Below are 27,403 nucleotides of genomic sequence, written 5' to 3'. Positions count from 1 at the left end.
TAACTCATATAATCACTCTTTACAACTGTGGTGAGCAGAAAAGCATCTCAGCATGCAACAGAAAACAGAAGAACACACTGGGTTCCACTCCTTAGAATCAAGAACAAGTTCCTATTAAAGTGGCCGGTGAGTGTATATTATGATGCAGGTTTGGCACAAATCTGTGTGACCGAGCTGTTACGGTAGAAACTATAGCGTATTAAATCCACACCATTTTTGACCAATCAAACCAAAATGTATACGCAATTTATAAATTTCTGTAAATCTGCTTTATCACAATGTTATAAGCACTTTACAAATAAAATTAAATTGAAAAGAAAGACATCTGAGACGTAGGGCAAAGAACCTTTTTTTATATTTGTTGTGAAACTACAAAACATGTTCTTGTGCTGGTGACATATTTACAATTTTTCGTTGACAGTACAGTGTCGATGGGAAAATTCACAGCTTTCATCAAGTCTCACAAGGAAAGGAGAAAAAAAAAAAACAACAGCACACCCAAATCACAAAAGTGCAATAAATACATGCTGCTTTCTCAAAAATCGCCTCGCCTTTTTAGTAGAAAGACCCGGTTCTTTTTCCATCGTTGCTGGATTTAAAAACAAAAATCAAAAGACAGACATCAAATGCATCGAAACAGGAATCTTATCACGAGTCTATATCGACAACAAATCATTCGTGAAGACCAGCATCAGTGGCTGACGGCGATTTATTATTTTTAAAGCAAGTTCTACATGTTTGTGATGTGATTTCAACGATTACTACATTCAGAATGTTAGATAAGCGCGTCGTGTGTCAGAGCCGCGGATCTGAACGGTAAAAGAGCACCAAGGTAAATCGCAACTGATGTTTTGATTACGTCCTGCATAGCGTCGCGCTCCTCCAGACCGGCTCTTCTACCAGTCTACAAAGTAAGATTTCCAGTATAGTCGAAAAGAGAGAGAGAGAGAGAGAGAGAGCGCTATCTTAGTGTTTTCCATGTAACATTTCACATTCAGCTGCATACAGTGCACTCGCCGTTTAAAGGAAAAGGTTTGCTTTTCCACACATTCAGATTCCAGTCTTCAACCAAAACCTATGGGTGTATTAATAAAAAAAAAAAAACAGGGAAAGAAAAAAAAAAGTCTCCAGTTTACGCTTGTTGTTTCGCAAGTGTTTGTACCACCGCGATCCACAAGCGGATCAGCCTCAGAACTCGATCTAACTGCGAAGAAAACATATGGAACGGTGCAGAATAAAACATAACGGAGTATTCAGAGAGTGCGTTCTGTGAAACACTGAGTCACGAAATGAAATGTGTAACACACAGCATAGAAGTAGTGATGCAGCTATGAGCAGCCATATTTGGTTACTGGTTATATGTAAAGCTTTTCAAAATCAATGCCGTCGGTCTTCATGTAAGACGCTGCGGAATGTCCAGAGGTTGCTGTTATTTGGAACAGAAAGGTGCTGGCGAGACGATGGTTGCTGGTTTGTTGTTTATCTCAAGGTGCAAATCAAATCAAAATCAATGGAAGAATAGAGTAAGGGGGGAAATTGAGTTTAAGTTTTAAGTGAAGCCCAACCGATAAATCAGCATGCTGATAAGAGATAATCTCAGATAAATCGATATCAGTGTTTATAATGGCCGATAAATGACGATTTAAAAAGAAACGGAAGACGTTTAACCGTGTTACGAGTGTTGTCGTTGTTTAGTTTGTCCACTAGAGGGCACTCTGCAACTCCACTGTGTTTGAAATGCTACAAAACACAACAATCAGCTGACCCAAGCGGAGTCGAGCACAGCAGAGCTGACATTTTAAAAACTTTTTTGTATTTTTTTTTTAAATACACATGACTCTTATTTACAAAAAAAACCCTTTAACATATTAATATATTTTGTTCAAAGTACTATTGAGCACAATAAAACAAGTTTATTTTTAACCCGCATTATGTCATGTTATCTTGGTGAGGACTCAAAAAACCCAGCAAATGTTAGGGAAAATTTTTATGTGTTTCTGAGGAATTAAAAAAAAAAAAAAATTAGCCAATAGATCATAATCATTTTTTAAAATCTTCAGATATCGAAATTTGTATTGGTCAGGCTCTAGTTCTGAGTTTGTTGGGCTCAAGGCACATTGTCCAGCACTAAATCTAAACCGTCCGGTTCTGAACGCACACCAGGTGGAGTAATCGATCATCATGTGCGTCGAGTTTTTTGTTAGAATTTTAAACATTTTACAAATTCTCTGGTGCTGCTGATTTGTTACTTCCTGGTCCCCTTCGAGACGGATCAAACCCGAGCAGATGCAAACCTACGTAGTGTATGTACGAGATGTTTAGTGGTTCAACTAACGACACTTTCATCCTACGGTGGTTTAAAATTCCATATGCTACATCCGAATTAAACCAAACCTCGGAAAACCAAAGAAAACTCCCCCTCACTTTGGAATTCCTAACCAAGTTCAGTAAGTGACAATGGTCTATGTTTGTATTCCCACTTTGTCTAGTAAATGACATAATTCCGATTTCTAATTCCCACTTCCAAAGGAGGATGAATTCAGCATAACGATCATAAACTGTTCTAATGCTGAAATCCACCGTACTCAGAACTCGAGGGAAAAAATAAAATCCTGACCTGCAACATGGAAAAGTGCAATGGAACTCGGGCGACATCCACCTTGGACGTAAATGCAGCTGACGTCACAACAATATGGCGACGCGCACATTTCCCTTCACATCATCATCTACTTGAAAGAACTTGTTTTGACTCAACATGCAGCTTTTGTGCTGTGAAAACATTTTAATAACTTTCGCAAGTTTCGATTTTTAACATAATTCCGTTGAACACTTTCACATTTCTCTTTGCTCATCACGCAGAAACAATTCATACAGATCTTATAAGGCAAACAAATATGACCTTGATCTGAGCATCCGTGTTTTTCCGAGCTCAAACACATTTAGATACGAATCGACTTGGAACTTTATAAGTTCCGAGTGCAGTGGACTGCAGCATACGTACTTGAGAAGTCTTCGCTTAAAGCAGAGATCATCAATCAAAGTGCTTTAAACAAGCATCTTGGTCTTTAAGAGTCGGAAGAACAGCAGGTTGATGAAAACATTCAGAGTCTATTAGTGTTGGAAAACTAAAGGCAAGCATAAAAATAATGATCTGCTGGGGGAAAAAAAAGGCATCTTGGCAAGTGAGGATCTCTTGAATACAGTCAATTTTATCCAGCATTTCCTTTTAGAACATAAACACCTATTAGAAGATAAACCAAATATATGATGATGTTTAAACCTATTTATAGATATTTTTACTAATTTCAAGCTTGTTCTACTGGTAAACCATGGGCTTATTCCTAGAAATACCATGCCATGGCAGAAATGCCAAAACAAAGAAAACTGAAAGCCTGAAATGTGTAAAAACAGGCTGAACGATCTTGTATTTTATTTATAACAATCACATAATGAACAGTTATTCCACGAAATTGAGTCGTACGTGAGCCGATAGCCGACGAGGCGCGTAGCACCGAGTTGTCTATAATCCATGTACAACGAGATTGAGTGAAATAACTGTTTTATTCTCTCCACATTCACTGGATTTTGAGAAACGGAGCATTTTTTTTTTGTAAATTTGATAAGAACTTTATACAAAACTTCCGACAAAACCATTTCCGCTTAGGATGTAAACAAACCGCCGAAATGACCGGAACATTATACGAAAAATGCGATAATAATAAAAATAATTCTTGGAGAAAAAAAAAAAAAGTATGTTCTTACCGTCAAATACTTCCATATTTTGTTGCTTTTTGTTTTTGTATTTTTGGGGTTTTCTTCTTCTTTAGGGTCTTTCAGTGGTTGCCAAACCAACTTAAAAGGTGCTTTACCACCACCAACAGGGCTGGAGTGTGGAACAGGAGATATTGGGGGGGGGCAAACAAACAAACAAACAAAAATCTATATTCTTTCAGCCATTTCTGTTTCTTTTAAATATTTGATGATAATTGTGGGGGTTTTGTTTTCGAGTAGAGTTTTTATTTCGTCCTCGGTTGGTTCAGCAACACGCGCCGCCATTTTGTTTTTCTCTACTCATGGTATATGAGCTGACAGCCTAGTAGTAGAGTAGCCAGTTAGACCACGCGATTGCTCATATCCAGTGAATGTAGATAGAATAATAAGAAATATTAGATAAAAAGATTTTTTTTTTTAAAGGAAAAAGCAAAAGCGCATGCAAAGCTCAGTGGATCTACTCCTAAAGTAGAGCTAGAGCTTTACATGAGGAGAAGCTGAAGAGGGAGTAGACGAGTGTCTTAAGCAATCTGGCCTTCAAAATAAAAAATTCAGGGATTTCAAAAAGGAAAGAAAATAAAACAACAACAAAAAACAACATTTCTTTTACATAAAGTCATCGGAACGACTCTCGGGTTTCATTTCAAGGTCAAAGAGAGCACGCATCAGGCCTTCTTTTTTTGTGCTTGATAGTTACGACGTGCCATGATTGCTTTCCTTACTCTCCGATTACTAGCTATTAAAGTGCATAAACTAGCCAAATTCTACCTGAGAGGCTGTGGGATGACTAAGTGCAGTTTAAATATAATTGCTGGGATTATGGACGCCGTGTTGTGTGCTGTGCCTTGTCTTGTGGACAAAAACATTTTATACTTCTTAAAAAACAAACAAACAAACAAACACACTCAGAACCAGCAAGTCGTGAAGCTGATCATGAGTTACAGCTAGCTATCACTGAGCTAACTAAGCATTAAAACCAATTTTGGCTACCGTTAGTTTGTACTTTAGATTTAGCTATTTTTTTTCCCCCTTGTAAATAGTGTTAAATGTTTTAAAAGAACGCGCCAGTCCACATCCATATCTTGTTGAAAATGCTCGTAATGAGACATCACTGGCGTATCCGTTTACAATTTTTGTTTCCGTTTACCTAATTTACCCATTCCAGCATACATCTAAACAGTGATTTCCAAAACCTTGTGCTATCAATCATAAAAGTACCTTAAGGATCCGTATTCATATAATCGAGTTACAGCAAGCCGACTCTTCCTTTCTCTTTTTTTCCCCCCTCTATTCGTGTTATTTAAAAACAACACGCTGGTGTTTTGGAATGATCGACTATCTCACACACACAAAAAAAAACAAAAACTAGTATACACATATCAGTATACAATTATTAGTAGTACAAGAAAAAATATTGCTACAGACAGAAAAAAAATGTGGTTGTTGGGACAATTATTTTTTTTATAAAAGAATCTACATATTTTTAACTGAGAGCTAAAACCCAGTGTTTTAAAATGGACATTTTCCTACTCGACATACACTTGATTTTCTGCAATAATAATTCTTCATTCTTCATAATACCACCAGAGGTCAGGTTCTTCTTCAGTGAAACAGCAGTTAAGACTCTTGCTTGTCTTGCAGTCTATACATCATCAGCGGGCAGGTCAGGAACGTTAATCTTTACTCGTGTGAAGAAAGCCATCTTCTCTCTGCAGAAAGAGAGAGAGAGAGAGAGAGAGAGAGAGAGAGAGAGAGAGAGAGAATGTCATCAGATCTTTATCTGATCTTCAGCTGTCCAGTTTGGGCGAGTCTGTGCCCACTGTAGCCTCATACTCCTGTTCCTGACTGACACGAGTGGAACCTGATGTTGTGGTCTTCCACTTTGGTCATTCATCAGTCTCATGACTTCAACATTTTGGTCTGAACGTTCTCTTCTGACGTCTCTTTAATAAACTTGTAAGAGCATTGTGCTGCAGCTTCTGCAACATGATTGGCTGACTGGAGAACTACACGAACGAACACGAGTACCACTCAAGCGTCCGCTCAGTATACACGACACGCTACGTACACACCAAGTTTTCAAACAAAAAACCCTTTTGCTACAAGCTCATGGATTAAAGCAAAAAAAAAAAAAAAATCATCTGACTGAAAAAAAAAAGCTCCATATCGTTGGCCCCTACCACGTCAGCGATGCGTCAAATTTTAAACGCCGTGTTGTCCATTATCCCCTCGGCCCCTACTTATAATACATTTACATAATTTTAACAATGACTAAAGCTAAGGCAAGACTTTACCATTGTCATTACTGGCTATTCATGATGAAACATCAAGTTTTCAGCGCAAAGTGCAAATTTATTTCAACAATACTTTAGTAATGCACAGCAGGGGTTCAGAGAAAAGTGCAAGTGCAGTCGAACTTGAACCATGCTTTCAAAAGAGTGGAACGGAAAGAAAAATAAGAAAATCTGTTGAAATAAAACCAGGAAACAAGAAAAGTAAAGTGAAAGTTCACTTTTTCTGCTTCTTCGCAGTGAAGCCAAAGGCATCTAGTTTTTTGCCATTGCTTCCATAGACTTTTTTTTATGGCAAACTACACAAAAGCACACACCTGCCATTTTCATCTTTTTGCACCATGAACTAAATGGCTTGCCATTATCGCCCATTTCATTTCGCCAAGCCCATCTCCACTTATTCTTTACCGTTTTGTCGATGTCTGACACATCTGTGCCTTCATTTAAAAGAAGCGCGTCCATGCTGGCAAAACCGAAAGTAATTTGACGCGCTCTAGTGATGGAAATTGAAGGGCCGATATCCGGTGGCCTTATACGCAGTACTCGAGTTGGGGGGGGGGGGGGCGGGCATCCCCCTTCTGAAATAAAAATCTCAAATCATCCCCCTTATAAAACGCCCATCCCTCCATCACATCCCTTGTGCCATTTTACCAATTAATGTGGAAATTAGCCTACTATTATTTTAACAAATATTACTACCATTTCAACATAAGAGGCTTTGCGCAGTGATAGCCTACATGTAGCCAGATAAAAAAGACGCATATTTATTTATTCGGTTGCACCTCTCATTCACACCTATATGGAGGTTTCAGTCACTGAAAACAGCTACTTTCGCAAACTCTGGGCAGAGTGGAGATTTCTGAAAACTCCATCTTCAGACACGCGTGTAAATTGGGAAAACGAAGCAGCAGTGGGCGAGAGGGCGCGCGCGAATATAATGAGTCATAGGTGTGAATCTTTCACCGAATGCCAATTGTCCCGGTTCTTCATGAAATCGCACGCACAAATTCATTAGGTTAACTTTCAAATTACTGTTCTTGTGCACTTGCAACACCGGAACCACCTTCTTGAATTTTGAGCTTCGGAGTATTCGCTTCTTTATCTATTTAATCAATGAATTTATTTGTCACATACATTAAATTACTAATGTAAACCATTCGTAGCCTATTTAAGCAATCGCTGTTTTCTCCACTGTTTTCCGACCTTTTGTGCTTCGTGAATGAGACACTTCATTACACTCCACTGACTGACTTACAATTCCGGACTTTTTTGAAAATGTAAAATATAGGCCTACGAGATGGTTTTTTGGGACTTAATTTGCGTTGGTCCTTCACTATTAATTTTTGAGACTGACGAGTCACTAAATACTGTGGAATTATTTTCTCCTTACTATGAAGTTTGTCATCTTAAACAAGTGTCGGGAAATCTTGCAGCCCGACTCTGCAGCCTCCAATGTTTAAGCGAACTGCTGAAACCATAATGTTTAAAGATTAAATCGTAGGCTAATCAAGCCAAAGAAAAACACAGCCTTTCCAGAACATTGTCTGCCGAAGCCTGTTTAACCCACAAAAGGCTTAATAGCATAGATCTTGCTGCAGCTTCAACTTTTATACCTGATCACCTTTCAATAGGCAAATATCATTATTACTACTACTACAAAAGGCCTAGTATTAGTAGTAGACAAGTAACCTAGTTGCCTAGTATAGGACAGCCAAATAGTTTCATCAGTGGCCTACGCCGAGCCTCCCCGGGACTAGACAGTAGCGGAGGCTGTATTTATTTATTTAGGCCTATCTAGCGCAACAACTTATTCCTTTACATATACTCAAACATAGCACAAGAAAGGGTTCAACAACGGGCAATCACAGCAGCTTGGTGAAGTTCTAAACCACATCGGTGTCGGACCTATGGGCCTACTCCCCTTTTTTCCCTCGGATCTGCATCACTCATTATTGACCTTTAGCGCTCACAGTTGACGGAAATCCGTCGTAGCGACGGAAAACTTTAATCCATGCAAGCTAGTAAGTGCTGAGTAAACGATGACACAAAATCAGACGCCATACACTTCCTAGTTACTGCCGCGGTTTGTTTGACTCTAAGCAGGATTGCGAAAAACCTACCAAACCAATTTCTATGAAGCTTGGTGGAGGGGTGTAGGACAGACCACGGAAGAACCCGTTAGATTTTGAAGCGGATCAGAGTCATGGTGCGAATCAACCACAGACTGTAAAAATAATGGACAAAGCCTCTGTGACATCACTCATAGGATTTCTGAAGAGCGGGTTTGAAGCTTAAATAAGGAGGCTATGGGTGTCGCCATTTTGGCAGCACCCGTTCTTCTTCTTATGGTCCCCGTCATCTCTGAGCAAGGGTGGCTCTTCGGTGGTGCCACCGATGTCTCTTTTCCGCGTGCCGTTGTAGCCTCATCTCAGACAAGGTCTTTCCACTGTGAATGTGGTCTCTCCACACAGATCTGTCGGCTGTGGTGTTGTACCAGTCGTCATCAATGCCAAATACGGTTAAATCCTCTTTCACGCAGTCTTTCCACCGCTTCTTGGGGTGTCCACAAGATCTAATTCCATGGGCGAGCTCTCCAAAGAGAAGCTGCTTTGGGATTCTGTAATCAGGCACCCTGCAGACGTGCCCTAGCCAACGGAGGCGGTTGCTGCATACCATGGTCTCTATGGTTGTTGTCTTGGCTCTCTGTAGCGCTTCTGTGTTGGTAATGTGATGCCACCATTGGCTCTTCAGAATTTGCCTCAGTGACCTTTGATGGAACATTTCTAATAGGGAGAGGGTGCTCCATGTTTCGCTCCCATACAAAAGACAGGGCAATACCATGGCTTTGTACACTGCCACTTTGGTTGTTATAGTCAAGCCTCTCCGGTTCCAGCATCTGGTTATGAGTGACTTAAATGCAGCTGCTCCTCTGGCCAGTCGTCTCTTGATTTCTGCATCCAATGACGCATCAACAGTTAGTTCACCACCTCAGTAAATGAAGCTCTTTGCCTGTGTTAGCTGATGATCGTCAATGGTAATAGGTTGAACACCATCATTTAACCCGTTCGACTCCACCTAACTCCCAGCTAGTGCATAAATGGAGAAAGGGATAGTGAAGCCTGGCCACTGGACTAATACAGCTGGAACAAATCTACTAACCTCGACGCTAACAAGCTAGCTATGCAAGCTAGTCAACAAGCTACTAGCTAAACTAAAAGAAGCTGCTCCATAAGATACAGATCATAACCACAACGGCCAGTTAAATGAATGAATGAATGAATGAATGAATGAAATCAAAAAAATCACTGGACGTGTAACCGTCTGATAATACACCTGATCAAAGAGTGTCATCTTTTCAATCTTAATAGAGCCTAATTTACTGAAGGGAAGACCCTGATAAAATTCATTCATCAACAGCGACTGCATCAAAAATACTGAAAGGTAATTACAATCTAAAAAAGGAAATTAAAGTGCGTAAAAGTTGTGTTTGCATGGAAAAGCTCTTAGATGAAAATAGACAAAGCTCCGCAAGTTATTTATTTTCTGAGGTAAGTTCTGATGTAATGCCAGCTAGCGGCTAACAAAATGACAAACCCACCAGCTGTCACTCAAATCAGCCCTGCCCCATCTCATCTCATTATCTGTAGCCGCTTTATCCTTCTACAGGGTCACAGGTAAGCTGGATCCTATCCCAGCTGACTACGGGCGAAAGGCGGGGTTCACCCTGGACAAGTCGCCAGGTCATCACAGGGCTGACACATAGACACAGACAACCATTCACACTCACATTCACACCTACGCTCAATTTAGAGTCACCAGTTAACCTAACCTGCATGTCTTTGGACTGTGGGGGAAACCGGAGCACCCGGAGGAAACCCACGCGGACACGGGGAGAACATGCAAACTCCGCACAGAAAGGCCCTCGCCGGCCACGGGGCTCGAACCCGGACCTTCTTGCTGTGAGGCGACAGCGCTAACCACTACACCACCGTGCTGCCAGCCCCGCCCCAATTATGCATAAATGTATGGCTTAATATAATTTAAAGTGCTCAATCAGATAAAAATTCACCCCCTGTACAGTCGTCATGAAGGGAGGAACTAGCTATCGGAAACCGAAACTGTTTGTTTGTTTGTACTGGGCTGTAAACATGGACATTTTAACATGGGGGTTGATAGGAATTGACTCGCTTTTGGAGCCTGCCTCAAGTGGCCATTCGAGGAACTGCAGATTTTAGCACGTCCGCATTGGCTTCACTTTTCAGGAGAGGAGGCTGCCGCTGCTTGGGGTCAACTGATTTAGTTTCACATTCGCTAACATTTCTGCACAGTTCAGTAGTGGAAAAAACATAGACAATGTAGAAATACGACAACTCCATATCACAATCTACATTCACACACAGGCACATGATTTCGAAATATACTATATCGAGATATATATTAAAAGTGATTACGGTTGGAGATTTGCACATCACATAAGAGGCGACTGTTGTTCTTATCAGAGGCCTGTGTGTGCCCTTCTAGTTAAAATGTGAGTCACGATGTGGAAACTTTTTAGTACAACTACAAAAATCAGTCAGAATGTAAGCGTCACCTGAAGGACTGGACTTCGGGACCTTCTTTGCGGCTCTGTCCTCGGATCTTGTGCACCTCCTTCGCTGCTGCTCGCATCATCTTCTCCACTCTCTGTTCCTGCAGCTGCTCCTCCTGAGTCTACAGGAAATGACGGTGATGAAAGGTCAGGCTTTCGCTTGGATGGAAAGTGGTCCGTGATTTATTTATAATTTTGTGGCAGTTCTGTTTGTAAACCTGTTAGGGTGTAACGATATACTGTGTATTGTTTTGTTCGATGTGATACAATGCTCTCGATTCAATACATCTGAGTAAATTAAACCGCGTAATAAAGTGAGCAGTTTGTCCTACAATACAGCTTTTGAACTTAAGTCCATACTTCTTCCTTGGAAAAAGCGACTATACTGAGGTACAAGTCAATTTGGCAGGTTTTTGTCATAGGCCCGCTTTACACGGGGACGGTCTGAAACAAAAACGCAAAAGTCCGTTTTCGTTCTCACTTTTTTCCGCGTCTACACGACCGTTTTCAAGGAGGAAATCTGCGTCTATACGGTGACGCATAAATGTGTGGAATTCAATTGGATGTTCATGCCAGGCGGCTAGGTGGTGCTGTGAAAGACCTCCGCTATGTCTGCACGCATGCGGAACGTCTTCCGTCTTGTCTGATCTGCACATCTGCGCCGCGAAAACTTTGACTACTCTGGCTATGGTAAGTAAGAAAGTAAGTAAAAAAGTAAGAGCATACTATACCCGCCTCTGTTCATTAACGGTATATGTGCAGATTCGGTATAGATGTTCGAAGGACTCCTGGACGTTTATTAAAGCTGCCAGAGCAGCTTGAAGGTCCGTTGGATCGATGTAATCAGACATGCTCTTACTTTTTTACTTACTTTCTTACTTCCCGGGCTGGCGTGTACAGTATATGACATATGTATGACGTAAACGCGTACCCGACGTGAGCAGATCCGAGCAGAGTTTCGCATATTGGGTAGTTTAGACGGATATGCAACGGGGGCTGTTTTTAACTTATCCACTCTGGAAGGCGTTTTCAATTTTTTCCGTTTTTCAGCCTCGGAAACGCCGTCCCCGTGTAGACAAAAGGCACTTCCGATAAAATATTTAGTCGTTTTTACCCGACAGCGTCCTCGTGTAAACGGGCCCATGGTTTCAAAATTGGTTAAGGCACAAAGACTGGGGGGAAAACAAACAAACAAAAACCCACATCTTCCTTTTCCAATGACTTCAATTTTTTAGTTTAGTTTCTGGCTACAGAGCCAATGTTTAATTTGTAAATCTTTTACATTTCCATAACGTTGAGCGTTTTAATGTTTTATATTATCCTATCACATCATATCAAATGTCAATCCTGTGCATCGGTACACACCTACAAACCTGTTTTAAACACAAAGTGTGATTAATGTAGCTTATAATTGTTGCCATAAGTGTTGCTTTTAATAGTGACATTATTGAAATTCTGTGGAATTGCTTTCCTTTATTACTAATCTCGTTAGGACGCTGACTAAACAGATAATTATATTTTATTACAAACAATAACTTCATGCAGTGGGAAAACTGGAGTCCTGGGAAAAATCTTAATGAACATGCCTTTAAATAGAAAGTAATATAAATGAACATTGTGCAATATATAATAATATACTGTATAATTATTTTACAGTAATTCCTCGGTAGAGCGTGTGACGTGTAGGGATGGGAATCGAGAACCGGTTCCCAGTAGTTCAATTCCTTGGAATTGTTAGTCTGCTTGCCTAACGATTCCCTTATCGGTTCCATTGATGTGAGGACGCATATTTGGTTCAGAAGTATCCACCATGGCATCGAGGCAGAAGCGCTCTAAAGCGTGGTTATATTTCACGAGGAAAGATGATCGTAGGGCCACTTGCAACACGTGCAAAGCTTCAATTACAGTAAAAGGGGGAAATACCTCCAACATGCTCAAACATTTGAATACGCAGCATGCAATTAATTTGCATGAATCTTGCAATGTGTTTGATACGCTGCTTAGTGGTGATTCTCAAAGCGGAGCTTTCAACACAGCGTCCTCAGTCTTAAATGTTGCGGGTAATGTTAAACTCTCCTGGTCCTGTAGATTGTGTTAATGTTAGCACCATTTCGCTGTGTCAACCTGCTGTCACTATACTGTATGAATAACCTCTATTTCCGATCAACATTTAGTTGACGAGGACTGCCAGAGTCTGACTGGCTGAGAGGCTGGTTCAGAGTCTAGCTCTCGCACACCGTTAGCTACCCCTTTCATCGAGGCAGGGAAGAGTAAAATGACCGAGGCGAAAATAAATGAATGTCACCGAGCAGTGACTAGATTTGTGGTGAAAGGTTTGCACCCCTTTGCCACGGTGGAAGCCCCTGAATTTCGGTAGGATAATTTCCTGCATATTATCCGGCATGGCTCAAATGAATAGATGGCAACTTTAGACAACTTTGAAATTAGAATTGTTAATTGTTATTTTAAAAACAGTACAAAACAAAGATCTCGTATCCTTCCTGAGAAGGCAAACATGCTCATTTTTCTACACAAAAATTGTTAATTTGCCACTAAGGGCCAAATGCAGCCAGCAGAGACTATGCAGAAGTCATGTTAATAATGACCCCGGACACACACACACACACACACACACACACACACACACACACACACACACACACAGAGTCATACAAATTTTTCTGCACAAAAATTATTGTAAATTCTTATTTTTTCATGCCAGTTTTAATTTTATTCTAATTTTGATATACTTTACATTAAAGACTTAATGTAAACAAACCTATTTCTACTACATTTTATTTCCTAACCCAATGAAAATTGATAAGAGAATCGATAAGGAATCTAATCGATAAGCAGGGCTTTGAACCGGTTCAAGGAACGAAAACGAAAACCGGGAACTTTTTCTATTTCACATGGAACAGAAACGAAACCAGAAACTTTATTATTTTTTAAGTTCCGGAACAGAAACGCTTATTAAAAATAATGGTAACCGGTTAATACCGGTTTTTATTTCGTTCCTCAAAGTTTCCGTAGCCTACAAATAAAAAAGCCATTCTTCTCCTGCACAAGTTTCTATGACCCGCTGGGGTTCACTTCCTGTGTGACGTTCGCTGACTGAATGGAGAGAGCGGGAGGGTGGACTGCTATCACATCTCCATTACTGAGTGTCTGAGCAAAGAAGAGCCTGAACGTTGCAACCTCCCTATTGGCTGTTTGTAAAAATGTATCAGTTGTTGCCCTTCCCACGGGAATCATCGCGCGCTCGAGAGACGAGACCTGACGAGTTAGTTCGTTGGTAGCAGAACAAAATGTCTGGACACAAATCGGGTTTTCAGAAAAGGAAAGAAAATAAACGGAGGGTTGAAAATACAAAAAAGGAGGGAGAAAATGCAAAACGAGTTTTAAGGTAGGACAAATGGTTACTTTTCTGAGGCAGCCCGCCGTGGCTGCCTGCAGGCTTATTTATTATAGCCCATTTAGTTAAAATAGTTGATATAAAATGTTTATAGTTATAGTTATGTGATGGTTGTCCTGATTTAGACTGGTGTTTTTTTTTTTTTTTTTTTTGGGGGGTGGGGGGTGGGGGGTGGGGGGGGGGGGGGGGGGGTGTTGCGCAATGTTGCACCCGGGTCCAGATTAGGGCAGAACCGGCCCTGGCTACATTTCAGGTGTAGTTTGTTTTATGTATGTATGTACTTGCATAGATGTGTACTTGGCCTTCCAATATGGCGCCTAACAAAATCTCGCGGCGCGGTGACGTCATGCGGTAGCCCTCTATAGGGCCTGACTAGCCTTTGGTCACACACTAAACGAATTATCTTTCATTTTTGGCACTTTTTCTGTTTGTGTAGATGGGAAGACATACTGAGAATCCAAATTGCCAACATTTGAAATAATAATTGTTTTGAATTATTTCTTGTCTTATTTAATGAAGGTTGTAATAGAATTAGCCTACATTTGGCTTAAGCTGGATGAGACAGAGACATAACTTTATAGCCATTTGTTAAACCGCTGACAGGGAACGTAATTAACCGTTCCGGGAACGAAATTTTTTTGTTCTAACCGGTTCGGGAACGTCTATTTAATGGTGGAACCCAAAACCGGATACGTTAAAATTCCGTTTCTGTTCGGAACGAACCAATAGGAAAAAAATTCTGGTTCAAAGCCCTGTCGATAAGTGATATCGATAATGGAATCGGAATTGCTAAATTCTTATCAATTCCCATCCCTAGTGACGTGTTTAGGGAACGGTGCTGAAGACGGATAAATGCGAGACCTGTTTTTCAGCCTGCGTGAGCAGCAATCGGAACCGCTCATCCTCTTGTACCCAAGTGGGAAGACTGCGCTGGCCCTGCTGCCTCGCGCTCTCCATCTGCTCCTTCAGCTGACGCAGCACATGCAGCTCCTCGTTCAGCCGGCTGTGGCGCGTCCGGGACGCCTGCAGCTCCAGTTCCAGGTCCAAAGGAGTACGCATCACGCCATCCAAACCCCGCATCTGCATCGGAGGCTGAGAGAGAGAGAGAGAGAGAGAGAGAGAGAGAGAGGCTATGTTTACATGTAACCTCATAATCTGTTGTTAGTTTAAATATGGAGGTGATAATAGGAAATCGTGCGTTCTGATTGGTCGAGAAATTCTGACCATTTCTCAATCACCTCAAGCGACTCGGCAAAATGGCGGCCAATCGTTTTGTCACCGTAAATGAGGAAGAATTACAAATTCAGGAAGAAAATGCTGTTTCTAAAAGCATTAAAGATACTACTACGTGGAACTGTGATTTTATTTTATCGATTTCAAAACAAAGTACTTTATGTGACTCGGCGTAGAGAAGTGACAAGTCTGCACCGCACCGTTATTACATTTACATGCTGCTTTTGAAGATTGAAATGAATGATTTTCTCATCTCATTATCTGTAGCCGCTTTATCCTGTGCTACAGAGTCGCAGGCGAGCTGGAGCCTATCCCAGCTGACTACGGGCGAGAGGCGGGGTTCACCCTGGACAAGTCGCCAGGTCATCACAGGGCTGACACATAGACACAGACAACCATTCACACCTACGCTCAATTTAGAGTCACCAGTTAACCTAACCTGCATGTCTTTGGACTGTGGGGGAAACTGGAGCACCCGGAGGAAACCCATGCGGACACGGGGAGAACATGCAAACTCCGCACAGAAAGGCCCTCGCTGGCCACGGGGCTCGAACCCGGATCTTCTTGCTGTGAGGCGACAGCGCTAACCACTACACCACCGTGCCGCCATAAATGATTTCTTCAAATACAATTTTAAACTTTTTTTTTTTTAAATAATCATGTGTATTTATACTAAACCAATTATCCACCTCAGGTTCAGTGAATATCGGTGAATAATAACCTCAACTTTCTCTCAGTTATTATTCACCGATATTCACTTCACCTTCGGCGAATAATTGTTAAATAATCTGCCCGAGAGCTCAATCGGAATAGAAAAACAATCGAATATCGTCAAGCAGCTGAGGCAAATCCGAATTAAATTTCCGTCCGATTGAACGAGACGGGGAAAACTTTTAACAAAATAAAAGAAGAATAAATCATGGAAATGTTTGCGTCTGATTAATTTTACTATCGGAATGATCGGAAAGTGTGCTTGAGTCACGATGCACTGCTTGTGCAATAAAACTAAATTTACTTATAAATAATTGCAAGGCTGGAAGTGTGACGTGTCAAGCACCGGACTAACATCCTGAAGCAGATGCAGGAAGGGAACAGACCTCAGCTTTTAAAATTCGCCAGGTTTTCTTCTGGCATAAAGGCTGAAAACTTGCTCCTGGACGTCGGGTAGACACGAGCACCGTTTCTACTGTTGTCTTTTACACCAGAATAACGCTTCTGTCAAATGCAGAAGGTAGAAGGATCAAATCTTTAACTTTATTTGCGCAAGATCTTCTGATGGAGGAATGCAGGACTGTAATTGGAGCTCGGGTTCGGCCTCGTCGTGCGACTCGTCTCCCTTCCTGTCTAACTGAATGTGTGAAAGTCTACCAATAAAAGACGTTTTAGGTCATTTATGCGATAACATGTTCAGAGAGGCTTAGCTCATCGTATGATAAAAGGGTCCTTGCTTATATTCTATCCACTTATCTCATGGCGTGATGTATCAGGTCAGAACACCCTGAGTACAGACAGTACACTCACAAATAATAAGAATCAGCATCAAGAGAATAAAACAGATTTTAAGCACAAGAGAAAGTAAACTAAAATCAAATCCAATTAATAAATCATGCTTGGATGATGTTTTTAGATGGAAATTTTTAAAAACTAACACACGAAACTCCACACATACTGAATAAAGTATCTTGAATACAAACTTCACCACTTTTCCTACTACAGTGTTTGTGTTTGAATTTAAAAACCTCTAAAACTTACAGAATGATCGCTTTTGGGTACGAGTCTTCTGAAATTTCTAGATTAGAAAACAGTTTTTGATCTGAGATGCAGATCAAGACAGTCACAACGACGGCTGAAAGTTTCAAAAGAAACCGAGCTCGTCAATCTGTTTAACGTTACCGTGCATGAAAAACACATACTTTTGGCCATATTGTGCATTTCTACAAATGTAGGTTTTACCCGTTTACCCAGTTTTTAAAATATTTTAAAATCATTTGCATGTAGTCTTACAAAGCAACACGCAAGCAAGAAATTCATTGAATTTTAGTGCACGAGACAACAAAGCGATTTGACTCAACTCAAATGTTGTCAAGCGACTCAAGAATAAATGAGGATTTCTAAGTATGGCCTGATGATGAGGTGGAACTACTGCTTGATATTATTCTTACATGGCTTGAGAAATAATTGCTTTAATTTTAAAAAGCTACAGGAGGCCTCAAAAACCACAACATTTTCAAAAATATTCCAAGACACGTCGTCCAGAACAGAAACTGGCAAGGAAAAGCGCAAAGGAAGCAAAATAATACATCCAAGACCCTTGGATGCCTTCGCAGTGTGTTCACATGCAACACTGCCAAGAAGACGTGAGTCAGCAGGAGACGTGTGCACTGTAAACACAGTCAGGTCTATAAGTATTTGGACAGCGACACAATTTTGGTAATTTTGCTTCTGTACACAACCAGAGGATTTCAAATAAAGCAATCGAGATGTGACTAAAGTGTTCACTTTCATCCTTATTTCAAGGGGTTTAACAAAAAATATAAAACCGCATTAAAGGATATGGGACATGAAACATAAATGCACGCTATATCAGTTTCTTTCCATTAAAAATATGAATTAATTGCATCAACAAATACAAAATCATCTATTAAATTCAGCAAAATCGTTATATTCGTGATGATTATATGGCATTTCTGCTCGACTTCCGATATGCATTTTCTGCAACCGGAAGAGCCGCTGTCACGTGATCATACGTCACAAAAACTTTCGGGCACAGCACAAGCGGGTAGATGAATGGAGAAGTGGATGACAAGAAAATTGTTTTTATAGTCTTTAACGTACATTGAACATCATGGTGTATTGTGCTGCTTATGGTTGCAATAATTCCAATGGGAAATGCCCTGGAGTAAGTTTTTTTGCATTCCCCAAGGACCCGAAGCTGAGGAAAGTGTGGGCTCACTACTGCCGTAGAAAAAACTTTGCACCTACTGTTTCCCACAAACTGTGTTCGGACCATTTCACTGAGGATTCTTTCAACTTTAATACTCAGGTACTGAACGAAATTAATTGCCAAGCCAAATTTACCTTCACTCAGAGTTGTACCATTATTTTTTAGACAGGGCGGACGAACCAGGGCATTCGCCCGCCTGGCCGTGCCCGACGAGGAGCGCTCTCGGCCGGCTTGGGAGGCAGACGGCAGCCCCTCCTGGAAGTGTGGTTTTACCATGGGCCTCATGTGGAAAAATGCCGAGGTGCATTCGCTAAGCGACTGAAAGCCGAGGTAAGGATTAGTATTATAATTTTGGGTGTATCAATTATTGATTATCATAATTCTGACTCGTTTCGCCATTTTGAAGGTTTTCATCTCGGACTCTGGAAGCATTGTATCTCAATCAATCTCGAAAAATATCAGCAAAAAAAAAAACTAGCTTGCAACGGACTTTAGCTAGATCTATGATGAACTTTCAATGTATGATACAAAAATAATACTTCTTTCAACAGATCATTAGCCTTTGAGCAGAATTCTTTTTAACTTACCAGGAAGTGTTATCGAGCCGACCGCTTTCAGTTTCATGGGGACTGAATGAACTCTCACTCTCAGAATCATCTGACCCGTCAGAGTAAAGACAAGATCCATGTTCATGTGAATTTCCAGCTATCGGTTCGAATTGATAGGGTCTAACTTCACATCTCTGTGAAACATCGGGAATGTCACTGTCAATGGTGTCCATTTCGGTAACCTGTTTACATTAGATTCCCAAGTGCTGGCTCCTTGGAAAGTTTTTGTTACGTCATGGGTCACGTGACCACCTAGCTCATTAACGAATCCTTGTTTTACGCTGATGTATAAAAAACTTGAATAATGTGATGATTTTCACATTTTTGACGCCCTGCAGTGATTTAGATGGCATTTCTTATGTCCTTTATACATAATTATGCCCAGAAAAAAATGCATGTCCCATGTCCTTTAACCATTTAGGAATTGCAGTTTTGTTTTGTTTTTTAACATATTCCCTCCATTTTCACAGGTTCAAAAGTAATTGGACGAACTAAAATAATTATAATTATAAATATAAGCATCTTTTTTTAAATACTTGGATGCAAATCCTTTGCAATCGATGACCACCTGAAACCCGTGTACATTCGGGTGGTCCCAAAATTTTTTTTAGGATTTTGTTACGACCTCCTTACCTTTTTTTTTTTACATTGCCTAAAAGAAGTTATTGTGCGAAATTTGGTTAAGACTGAACAATGTTTAGAGGTGCCACAAAGCCATTAAAGTTTTCACTCAAGACACAATATAAAATAATGTGGCTTATTAACTGTTTCATATTAATACAAACAATACAGTAATATAACTTCCTGTGTTCAAAGTAACAATAGCTATTACTTGTCTGTGTTTTCTAAACCCTTCGGTATTATGGTACCTTGTGGAGATAAAAGAACACACTAAGGACTTCCCTAGCAGAAGGAAGCTTTCTCCCAGACAGTTCCTTGGAAGTGGGACCAATTAACCAAACATAATTGTCCTTTCTGGTTTTGTGCTTTGCACCACCGGTACTACTTTTTGGGGGTTTGAGATCTTCTCTGCAACAGTCTACGCACCAACTAATGTTAATGGCTTAACCCGATTTGCAACCTCGTGTGGCACCTCTAAATATTAACCAAGTTTTCTGAAATTTTGCTTGTTGCCTTCTTTTAGCCTATGTAAAAAAAATGGTAGGGTGGTCGGAATGTTTTGGTAAAATAAAATTTTTCCCATACATTTCGGGACCACCCTAGTGTACATCACCAAAATGCCTGTACCAAGCTTCCTCCTTTGAGACGTTTGCCAGGCCTTTACTCCAGCCGTCTTCAGGTGCTGCTTGTTTGGGGATCTTTCTGCCTTAAAGCAGCTCAATTGGGTTAATCGACTTGGTCATTTAAGAACATTCCATTTTTCTGCCTTAAGAAGCGCCGTCCGATCAGTTTTGCAGCATTTGACTGAATCAGAGCAGAAAGTATCGCTCTATACACTTCAGAGCGCATCCTGCTACATCTATCAGCAGTCATTATCAATAAACACCAGTGGCAGCTGTCCATGCCCATGTCCACCATGTTGAACAGAAGATGAGGTATACCTTGGGTCACGATTCCTTCCTTTCCTTCTCCATGTTTGAGATGTTTTCTAGCAAAGTCTAATCGGTCCTTTCTATTCTTGAACGTTACCATTGGTTTGCATCTTGTGGTAAATTGTCAGTAAAGTTTATTCTATCTCCCTGATAGGCCAGTTTTGTTTTTTCAGCCTAATGACGGCCTCCTTCACTTGCATCGACACGTTTTTGGAACGCATATTGAGAGTTCCCAAATGCAAATTCAACACTTGGAATCAACTCCAGACCTTTAAAGTGCATATCCTGGACCAATTTCGTGGTTTTTTTATATGAAAGTATGTCCCTTTACACACTCATCCAGAAGGGTAATTTTGCACAAGGCCATCTGTCTACAGCAGAAAAAAATAAAATAACAAAACGCGTCTGGAGAAATCCCAAGGGAGTCTGGAGCCAGATTCGTGACGTCACCTGCGGAAGCGCCAGCAGGCTGCGAGAGCTTTGTACGGTTTCAGTGCACAGCCTGTGTAGACCAAGCGCTCCCATTTCTCTCTCATTGTCCAGTCTTTTGGAACGTTGAGTACTAATCCCATCATGATTGGTGTTGCTGCACCCTCCTACGATACATCTGTTAACCATTTTAATAATTACACGATAACGTTGAAGAAATTTGCAGAAAACCACCAGGTCGTTCTCTCATAAACAAACCAGTGCTGACGTAGGATTCAGAAGGAGGCGTCCCGCACGCGACGTCACGAAAATCAGTGTTTCCCGGGAAATCCAAATGCCGAGTTTTTTCAGAGGCAGACCAATTCGCCTCAAATGGCTTGATTTCAGCTGAAATTTTCTGGCATTGCGCAAGGTAAAGAAAAAATTGCAGAGAACGCAGAATGTTACAGATATTTGACCAAAGTTTAATATAAAACAGGAGAATTACATTGATCTTGCTCCTGAATTTACCCATGATATGCACTTTAAACCTCCTTAATCAGTCATGAAATAACGAGGAAACAGGTCATACTTGGCCATAAAACCGCCAGTCAATCGTCCAATTACTTTCGAGCCTGTGAAAACGGAGGGACTATGAATAAAAAGGGTTGTAATTTCCAAACGGTTAATACGATAGTTTGTATTAAACCCCTTCAATTAAAGCTGAAAGTGAAAACTTCACTTCAATGATGGCTTCATTTCAAGTCCACTTGCACAGAGGTGGGGGAATTCCAACTGCTGTCCGAATATTTATGGACCTGGCTGTGAATCTTACATTTTCTAAATTTCTTTGCTCCCTAACACTTTACTGTCTGACTGCTTTCAGGTATGAAGACAGGTAGCCCTGTACGAAGTTTCCATCCACCAGACGCTCTCCGATCAACGTGCACTTGAACGGAATTCTCGGGTGGAACTTGCACGTCCTATGCTTCATTAACACTGACCTCAGATTAGTTTGGAAACGACAGCATTAAATATTTAACTGACCTTCTCGTTTTGAAGAACACGATTCTTGTTTGTAATTATTTTTGTTCGTTTTTCTCTAAAACGACAACAGCAGCCGGAACGCTGGGAATTCTGTGGTGGTGCTTCACAACGTGGAGGGCATTTCAGAGGAATTTCATGAAGGAATGTGTTGTAACGTGAATGTGGGATGTGTGAAGCTTACCTTTTTAATACGGACACTGCGCCTCTCGGAGGCGTTCCGGACGAATGGAGACTTCTTGGACAAAGTGGAGCTGTCGCTATCGCTGCGGTTGATCTAACGTTGTGAGTAAAGAAGGCAGAGTGAGCGCGAACGTACAGGACGTGGAAATCCTGTGCTTGCGTGTGTGTGCGCATTTACCCTGCAGATGTACTGGCTCTGTGGACCAGGAGAAAAGGTCTTGGAGCGAATGATGGTGTTCCCCCTGACAAAAGGGTTCTGCTGGTTCAGCTCAAGCCGTCGCTCTTTGGGCCGGACCACAGAGGCGGCGTGAGGGAGGCCCTCCATGCTTGTCTCTTTATTCACCTGTGGCAAACATGCAGGACCGTTACAGGCTGTCTTCAAACAAAACAACTACACTTTAAGCAGAAATGAGTCATACGTAATGGGTATAAGATCTGTAAGACATTAGGAAAAAAAAGAACCTTTTCAGGAATAGCTGCTGCTACTGGAGGAGGCTTAGCTACGACCACCTGCTTCTCCTCCTCCTCCGCTTCCTCCTCTTCCCACCGACAGCCTTCTGAGTTAAACTCCTCCCCTTCGCCATCGCTGCCCACTCCGTCCACAAACATGTCGCTCTCTAGAGGCACCATTTGCCTGTCGAGGCACAATCCACCATCCAAATGAAAACTCCCAAACATTACAGCGTTAAAGCCCAAACTGCATTCTTATCCCTCTGAATTCCGCTTCCAAACAAAATCATGCTACATTTGGCTTGGAATTTCCAACCTCTTGCTCGAAAACAAACAAACCGGAAATTCAAGGCGGCGTGGCTGCTTGCTCAGATACTTTAAATGGATTTATAGTGGTATTTGTTTTAAACAGACAATATCAAATATGCTTTAATCACGTTTTCATTTTTTTTTTTTACTAATTATTTAATTAAAGTAAATAGAAGCAACACATTTGATTTTGTTTTATATTTAATCATTAAATTTGTAAAAAAAGTAAACAAAAATCATTGATTAAATCTATAACACTGGCTATACAGTAAATACTGTAACTCAAACTTATGAACACTAACATTAGCTGGCTAGTTTTATGCTAACAAAATCACACACGGTCATGGGGCGCCATGGTTTCCCTCCGCACTTTGGAGCTCGAACACGCCTTAAAAATGACAGAATTCCGAGTTCAGACTTCCAGCTTCTAAGTGCATTTTCATATCATGAGTCTTTCTAACGTAGGTTCGACATTCCCACAGTCTATAAATAAACCTTCCCCTTTGTACTCCATCCTCGTTTCCTTACCTATCATAACCCCACCCTTCTTCTTATTATTATTATTAAATTATATAAATAATAATGCGTTCATATTAACAAATTATCACAAAATCCAACATTGTACAAACATCATTTCAACATCTTGCTTTTCTGTATTTTAAAAGAATATTCTACTAAATCAATTAAACAAACCTCACACTCGGATTTTTCAGGATTTGCAGCGTTCTGTACCGATGATAAACTGATGTTTTATCTCGAGTCGTGTGCTCGAGAAATGTTCAACATGATTGCATGCAATCGTTGAATATATAATCGGAATAGATTAGACTAGATAGAACTTTATTGATCCCTCTGGGAGGGTTCCCTCAGGGAAATTAAGAGAATAGTGACGTCATGAATCATAAACTTTTCATTCATTTATTTTATTTATTGCCAGCTCGTTTAAGTTGGTTATGCGTCCTGTTCTGTAATGGCGAGTGACGCATCGAGATCATCTCACAGCTCGTCATTTCTTACAACAGTGCAGGAAAACAACAGTGCAGTGTGGAGGATGAGAGGAAAAATAATAATAATAATAATAATAATAATAATAATAATAATAATAATAATAATAATGTAGTCGTAGTATAGTAGTGTGGGCTGAAATTCAACCAGTCTGTCTTGCGACCCTACAGGAGACAGGAAGTGGTTTTAGTGCAGTCTCTCCGTTGACTCTCACAGAGAAATCAAGGCGCTGCCTCGGCACGGACGAGCGCTCGTTATTCCGACATTCCGAGACGAGTAACAAACTCCTCGGAATAACAACTCCGCTCTTGCTACCTCATTTTTGATTAATCTCTTTAGATTTGTGCTTCAGGTTGGCTCCAATTTGACTGTGGATGATTAATTCGCCTTTTTATCTGCTCAGCAGGGACTCCAGACTTCATGAGACGTCTCATTTAGCAAAGTTTTATCAGTGATAATGAGCCCACTCACCAATCTGTCTCCACCGTCTTCATGTCAGCTGCTTGGTTTTCCAAGGAGCAATCTACTGTCTAAAATATACAACAAACACAAATATATACACATATTATTGGGAGAGAGAGAGAGAGAGAGAGAGAGAGAGAGAGAGAGAGAGAGAGAGAGAGAGAGAGACTGTGGTTTGAAATGAAGTCAGAAAGGTAGGTGTGTGTGTGGGTGTGTGTGTGTGTGTGTGTGTGTGTGTGTGTGAGAGAGAGAGAGACCTCGTCAGACTGCGTGGGAGCCTCGAGCTCTTTGTTCTTGCCATTCATATCTGCAATGAGCATGTAGTTGAGGAGGTTGTACCACTTGGTACACCACTCCTCCGAACACTCCACATCAGCCAAACTGATCTGAGCTCCAGCCTTTAATAAAAAAAAAAAAACGTCAAAACATTAAAACTACAGTCACCATTAAGTAAATTTGGGATTCCTTTTTTAATTACACAATGTTCTGCTTGAATACTATAACAGTTATACGTTCCTAACCAACACTGAAAAAAGTGAGCGATATTAGGGCTGGGCGATACAATGATACAATTTATCACAATACCAATATTACATCATGATACACTGAGTCTGAGGGAGTTTTTCCTTGCCACTGTCGCCACAGGCGTGCTCATTGGGGATAGATTAGGGATAAAATTAGCTCATGTTTTAAGTCGTTCAAATTCTGTAAAGCTGCTTTGCGACAATGTTTATTGTTAAAAGCGCTATACAAATAAACATGACCTGACTTTTCTGAGATATCATCGGTATCGGGAAATATTTTTAGAATGACCTCATAATTTTAAATCATAACAAGCTAGCGGATCTGATCTGTCCCCCCCCAGTGTTTACTTTTCAGTGTTAGAATTTCGTTTTTGTAAACATTATTCGGTTTTAATCCAGCAGTTGTTTCTCTGTGAGCTAAATTATACATTGTGATACAAATTGCGTATCGTACAAATGTTCTCAAGCATCATCGATGTGATAATTTTTGTCATATCGCAGAGTCGTAGTGGATACAATTCAATATTTCACACTTTCTTTTTTTTTTTTTGGGGGGGGGGGGGGGGGGGGCGGGGCTTGGATCATGTTTTATTCATCAGATCCGATCACACTACAAGATTTGCCAGATTAAAAACACCACACACTGAGATAACACTCACGAATCACGGAATCTATGATTCTTGGCATCAAAACTCAATACTAAATGTGCTGATTGACAATTCAGCTCAGTTTTCAATTTCGTAAAGTTTATAAATGGTTAAGATAAATTAAGAAAAATGCAAATCAAATAAACATACTGTGGTGATTTATGACTTTGTAATGATATCTGCCCACTTTAGTCATGTCACCTAGCGAGCAAGCAGAGGACACTACGTGTAGAGGACGTTCTTACTGGGGTGAGTGATATGACAAAAATATATCGTAATATCACAATACTTGAAGACATTTTTATGATACATGATACGAATCATGATATTTAGGTTTGGTAACTGAAAAATGGCAAAACAGCAGTGTTTCACTAAAATAAAAAAAAATTCTAATACTTTTAATAAATACTTCAAAAAAAATTTAAAAATATATTTTACAATCATATCATAGAAAAAAATTGCACAATTTTTAAGGTTTAGTACAAAATCAGATCAACTGCCTCCAGAGTTTTTCGTTGCTATTAAAGAAAGTTAAAAATATATGAGTGATTCCACGCTTATGGGTACTGAAATGGGGACATGAACTTATTTTTAAAAATTCACCTAAAACCATTTCTTTTTTTACCATCAGGTCACAAAACATGTAATCTTTAATGAATGATATGTTAAAAGATAACTTTAATTTTCTGAGATGTAATAAAAACATATTTATATGCCAAAGTCAGAACGTAACAGAAGTGTTGTGGACATATAGATTCTCAATTTTAACAATGTAGAATTATTTTATAACTGTATTTTATTATGTATAGATAAAGTAATGATATATTAGAATATAACAGTGAGGGTGTTTTTAATGTAGCAATCTACATCAGCTTTTTTTAATAATGTTTGACACCAATAGAATGACATTGTCTGATACAAAAATGTAAAAAGACTGGTTGGCTTTTTGAAATATAGGAAGGTGATGTTTTAGCAAATATAATTAATAAACATGTGTAGTAGAATAAACATACACATTCTTTCAATAAGATTAACATGGTATAGAGCTAGATTGTAATTAATTTGTAACAGACGCGAGATGGACAATCGTAACAGAAGTAATGTAACAGACATCATTTTGGAACTCATAGGCTTGACTTTGGCATATAAATATGTTTTTATTACATCTCAGAAAATTAAAGTTATCTTTTAACATATCATTCATTAAAGATTACATGTTTTGTGACCTGATGGTAAAAAAAGAAATGGTTTTAGGTGAATTTTTAAAAATAAGTTCATGTCCCCATTTCAGTACCCATAAGCATGAAATCACTCATATATTATATATATTTATTGTTTTCGTGGTCCAAATCCTGCACTCTGATTGGCTGGCGAGCGGGTCCGTATCCTACGATACGGACCCCAGTTACGGACCTCTGGCGACTCGCTCGTTCACAACAACAAACATAGTAGCATTTTTTTGTCAGCATTTATCTTTTTTTTTTTTTAATAAGATTTATTTATAAGATTATCAAAAATCTTATAAATGTTTGCCAGCATTTCTCAGGAGAATAGCATTAATTTTACAGCATGGATAGCGATAACGACAGTGTTCACAGCGAAAGCGAGTTTTACTCCCCTGAGGAAGAAGAAATAAAAGAAAACATTTCAGGAGAAAGCTAAAAACCTCTAACTGTTGCTAACGCCGAGCAAAAACATGGCTGAATCCTGAATGACTCAGTTTTGTATAAATAGGGGACTACATAGGCGGCAAAATGTAGTTTTTTTTCCTGCCATGGAAGTGCACTTGTATACCGAGGAGGAAGCCATTTGCATTACAGCTGTGAATGAGGATTCAAAATGGCGGCTCGGCTCGGTTTTCCCTTTCGGGCGCTCTCGTTTTCGGTTAGAATTTGGCAAAGAAAAAAATAAATATATTATTTACCAGCTTAAGGTCGGTCCGTATGGCGAAATAACGTGACCTCAGCC

General features: G+C 40.1%; 1 protein-coding gene across 1 annotated transcript in view; it reads right to left on the bottom strand.

Annotated features, from left to right (window-relative positions):
- Positions 1 to 337: 337 nt before the first annotated feature.
- wwc1 (WW and C2 domain containing 1) overlaps positions 338 to 27,403 on the bottom strand; it is a 65,687-nt gene continuing 38,621 nt past the window's right edge. The window contains exons 15-22 of the mRNA XM_060936494.1: positions 24,522 to 24,662; positions 24,274 to 24,332; positions 22,501 to 22,672; positions 22,217 to 22,381; positions 22,040 to 22,132; positions 14,927 to 15,157; positions 10,654 to 10,772; positions 338 to 5,480 (exon numbers count right to left, since the gene is read on the bottom strand). Coding sequence (XP_060792477.1) covers positions 5,414 to 5,480; positions 10,654 to 10,772; positions 14,927 to 15,157; positions 22,040 to 22,132; positions 22,217 to 22,381; positions 22,501 to 22,672; positions 24,274 to 24,332; positions 24,522 to 24,662 — 1,047 coding nt within the window. The 3' untranslated portion in view covers positions 338 to 5,413. The remainder of the gene's footprint in view (positions 5,481 to 10,653; positions 10,773 to 14,926; positions 15,158 to 22,039; positions 22,133 to 22,216; positions 22,382 to 22,500; positions 22,673 to 24,273; positions 24,333 to 24,521; positions 24,663 to 27,403) is intronic.

The sequence above is a fragment of the Neoarius graeffei genome, chromosome 12 (assembly GCF_027579695.1).
Source record: "Neoarius graeffei isolate fNeoGra1 chromosome 12, fNeoGra1.pri, whole genome shotgun sequence".
In the NCBI taxonomy this organism is placed as follows: Eukaryota; Metazoa; Chordata; class Actinopteri; order Siluriformes; family Ariidae; genus Neoarius; species Neoarius graeffei.
The sequence above is the reverse complement of the archived record's forward strand: the minus strand, read 5'-3'. Positions and strand labels throughout refer to the sequence as shown.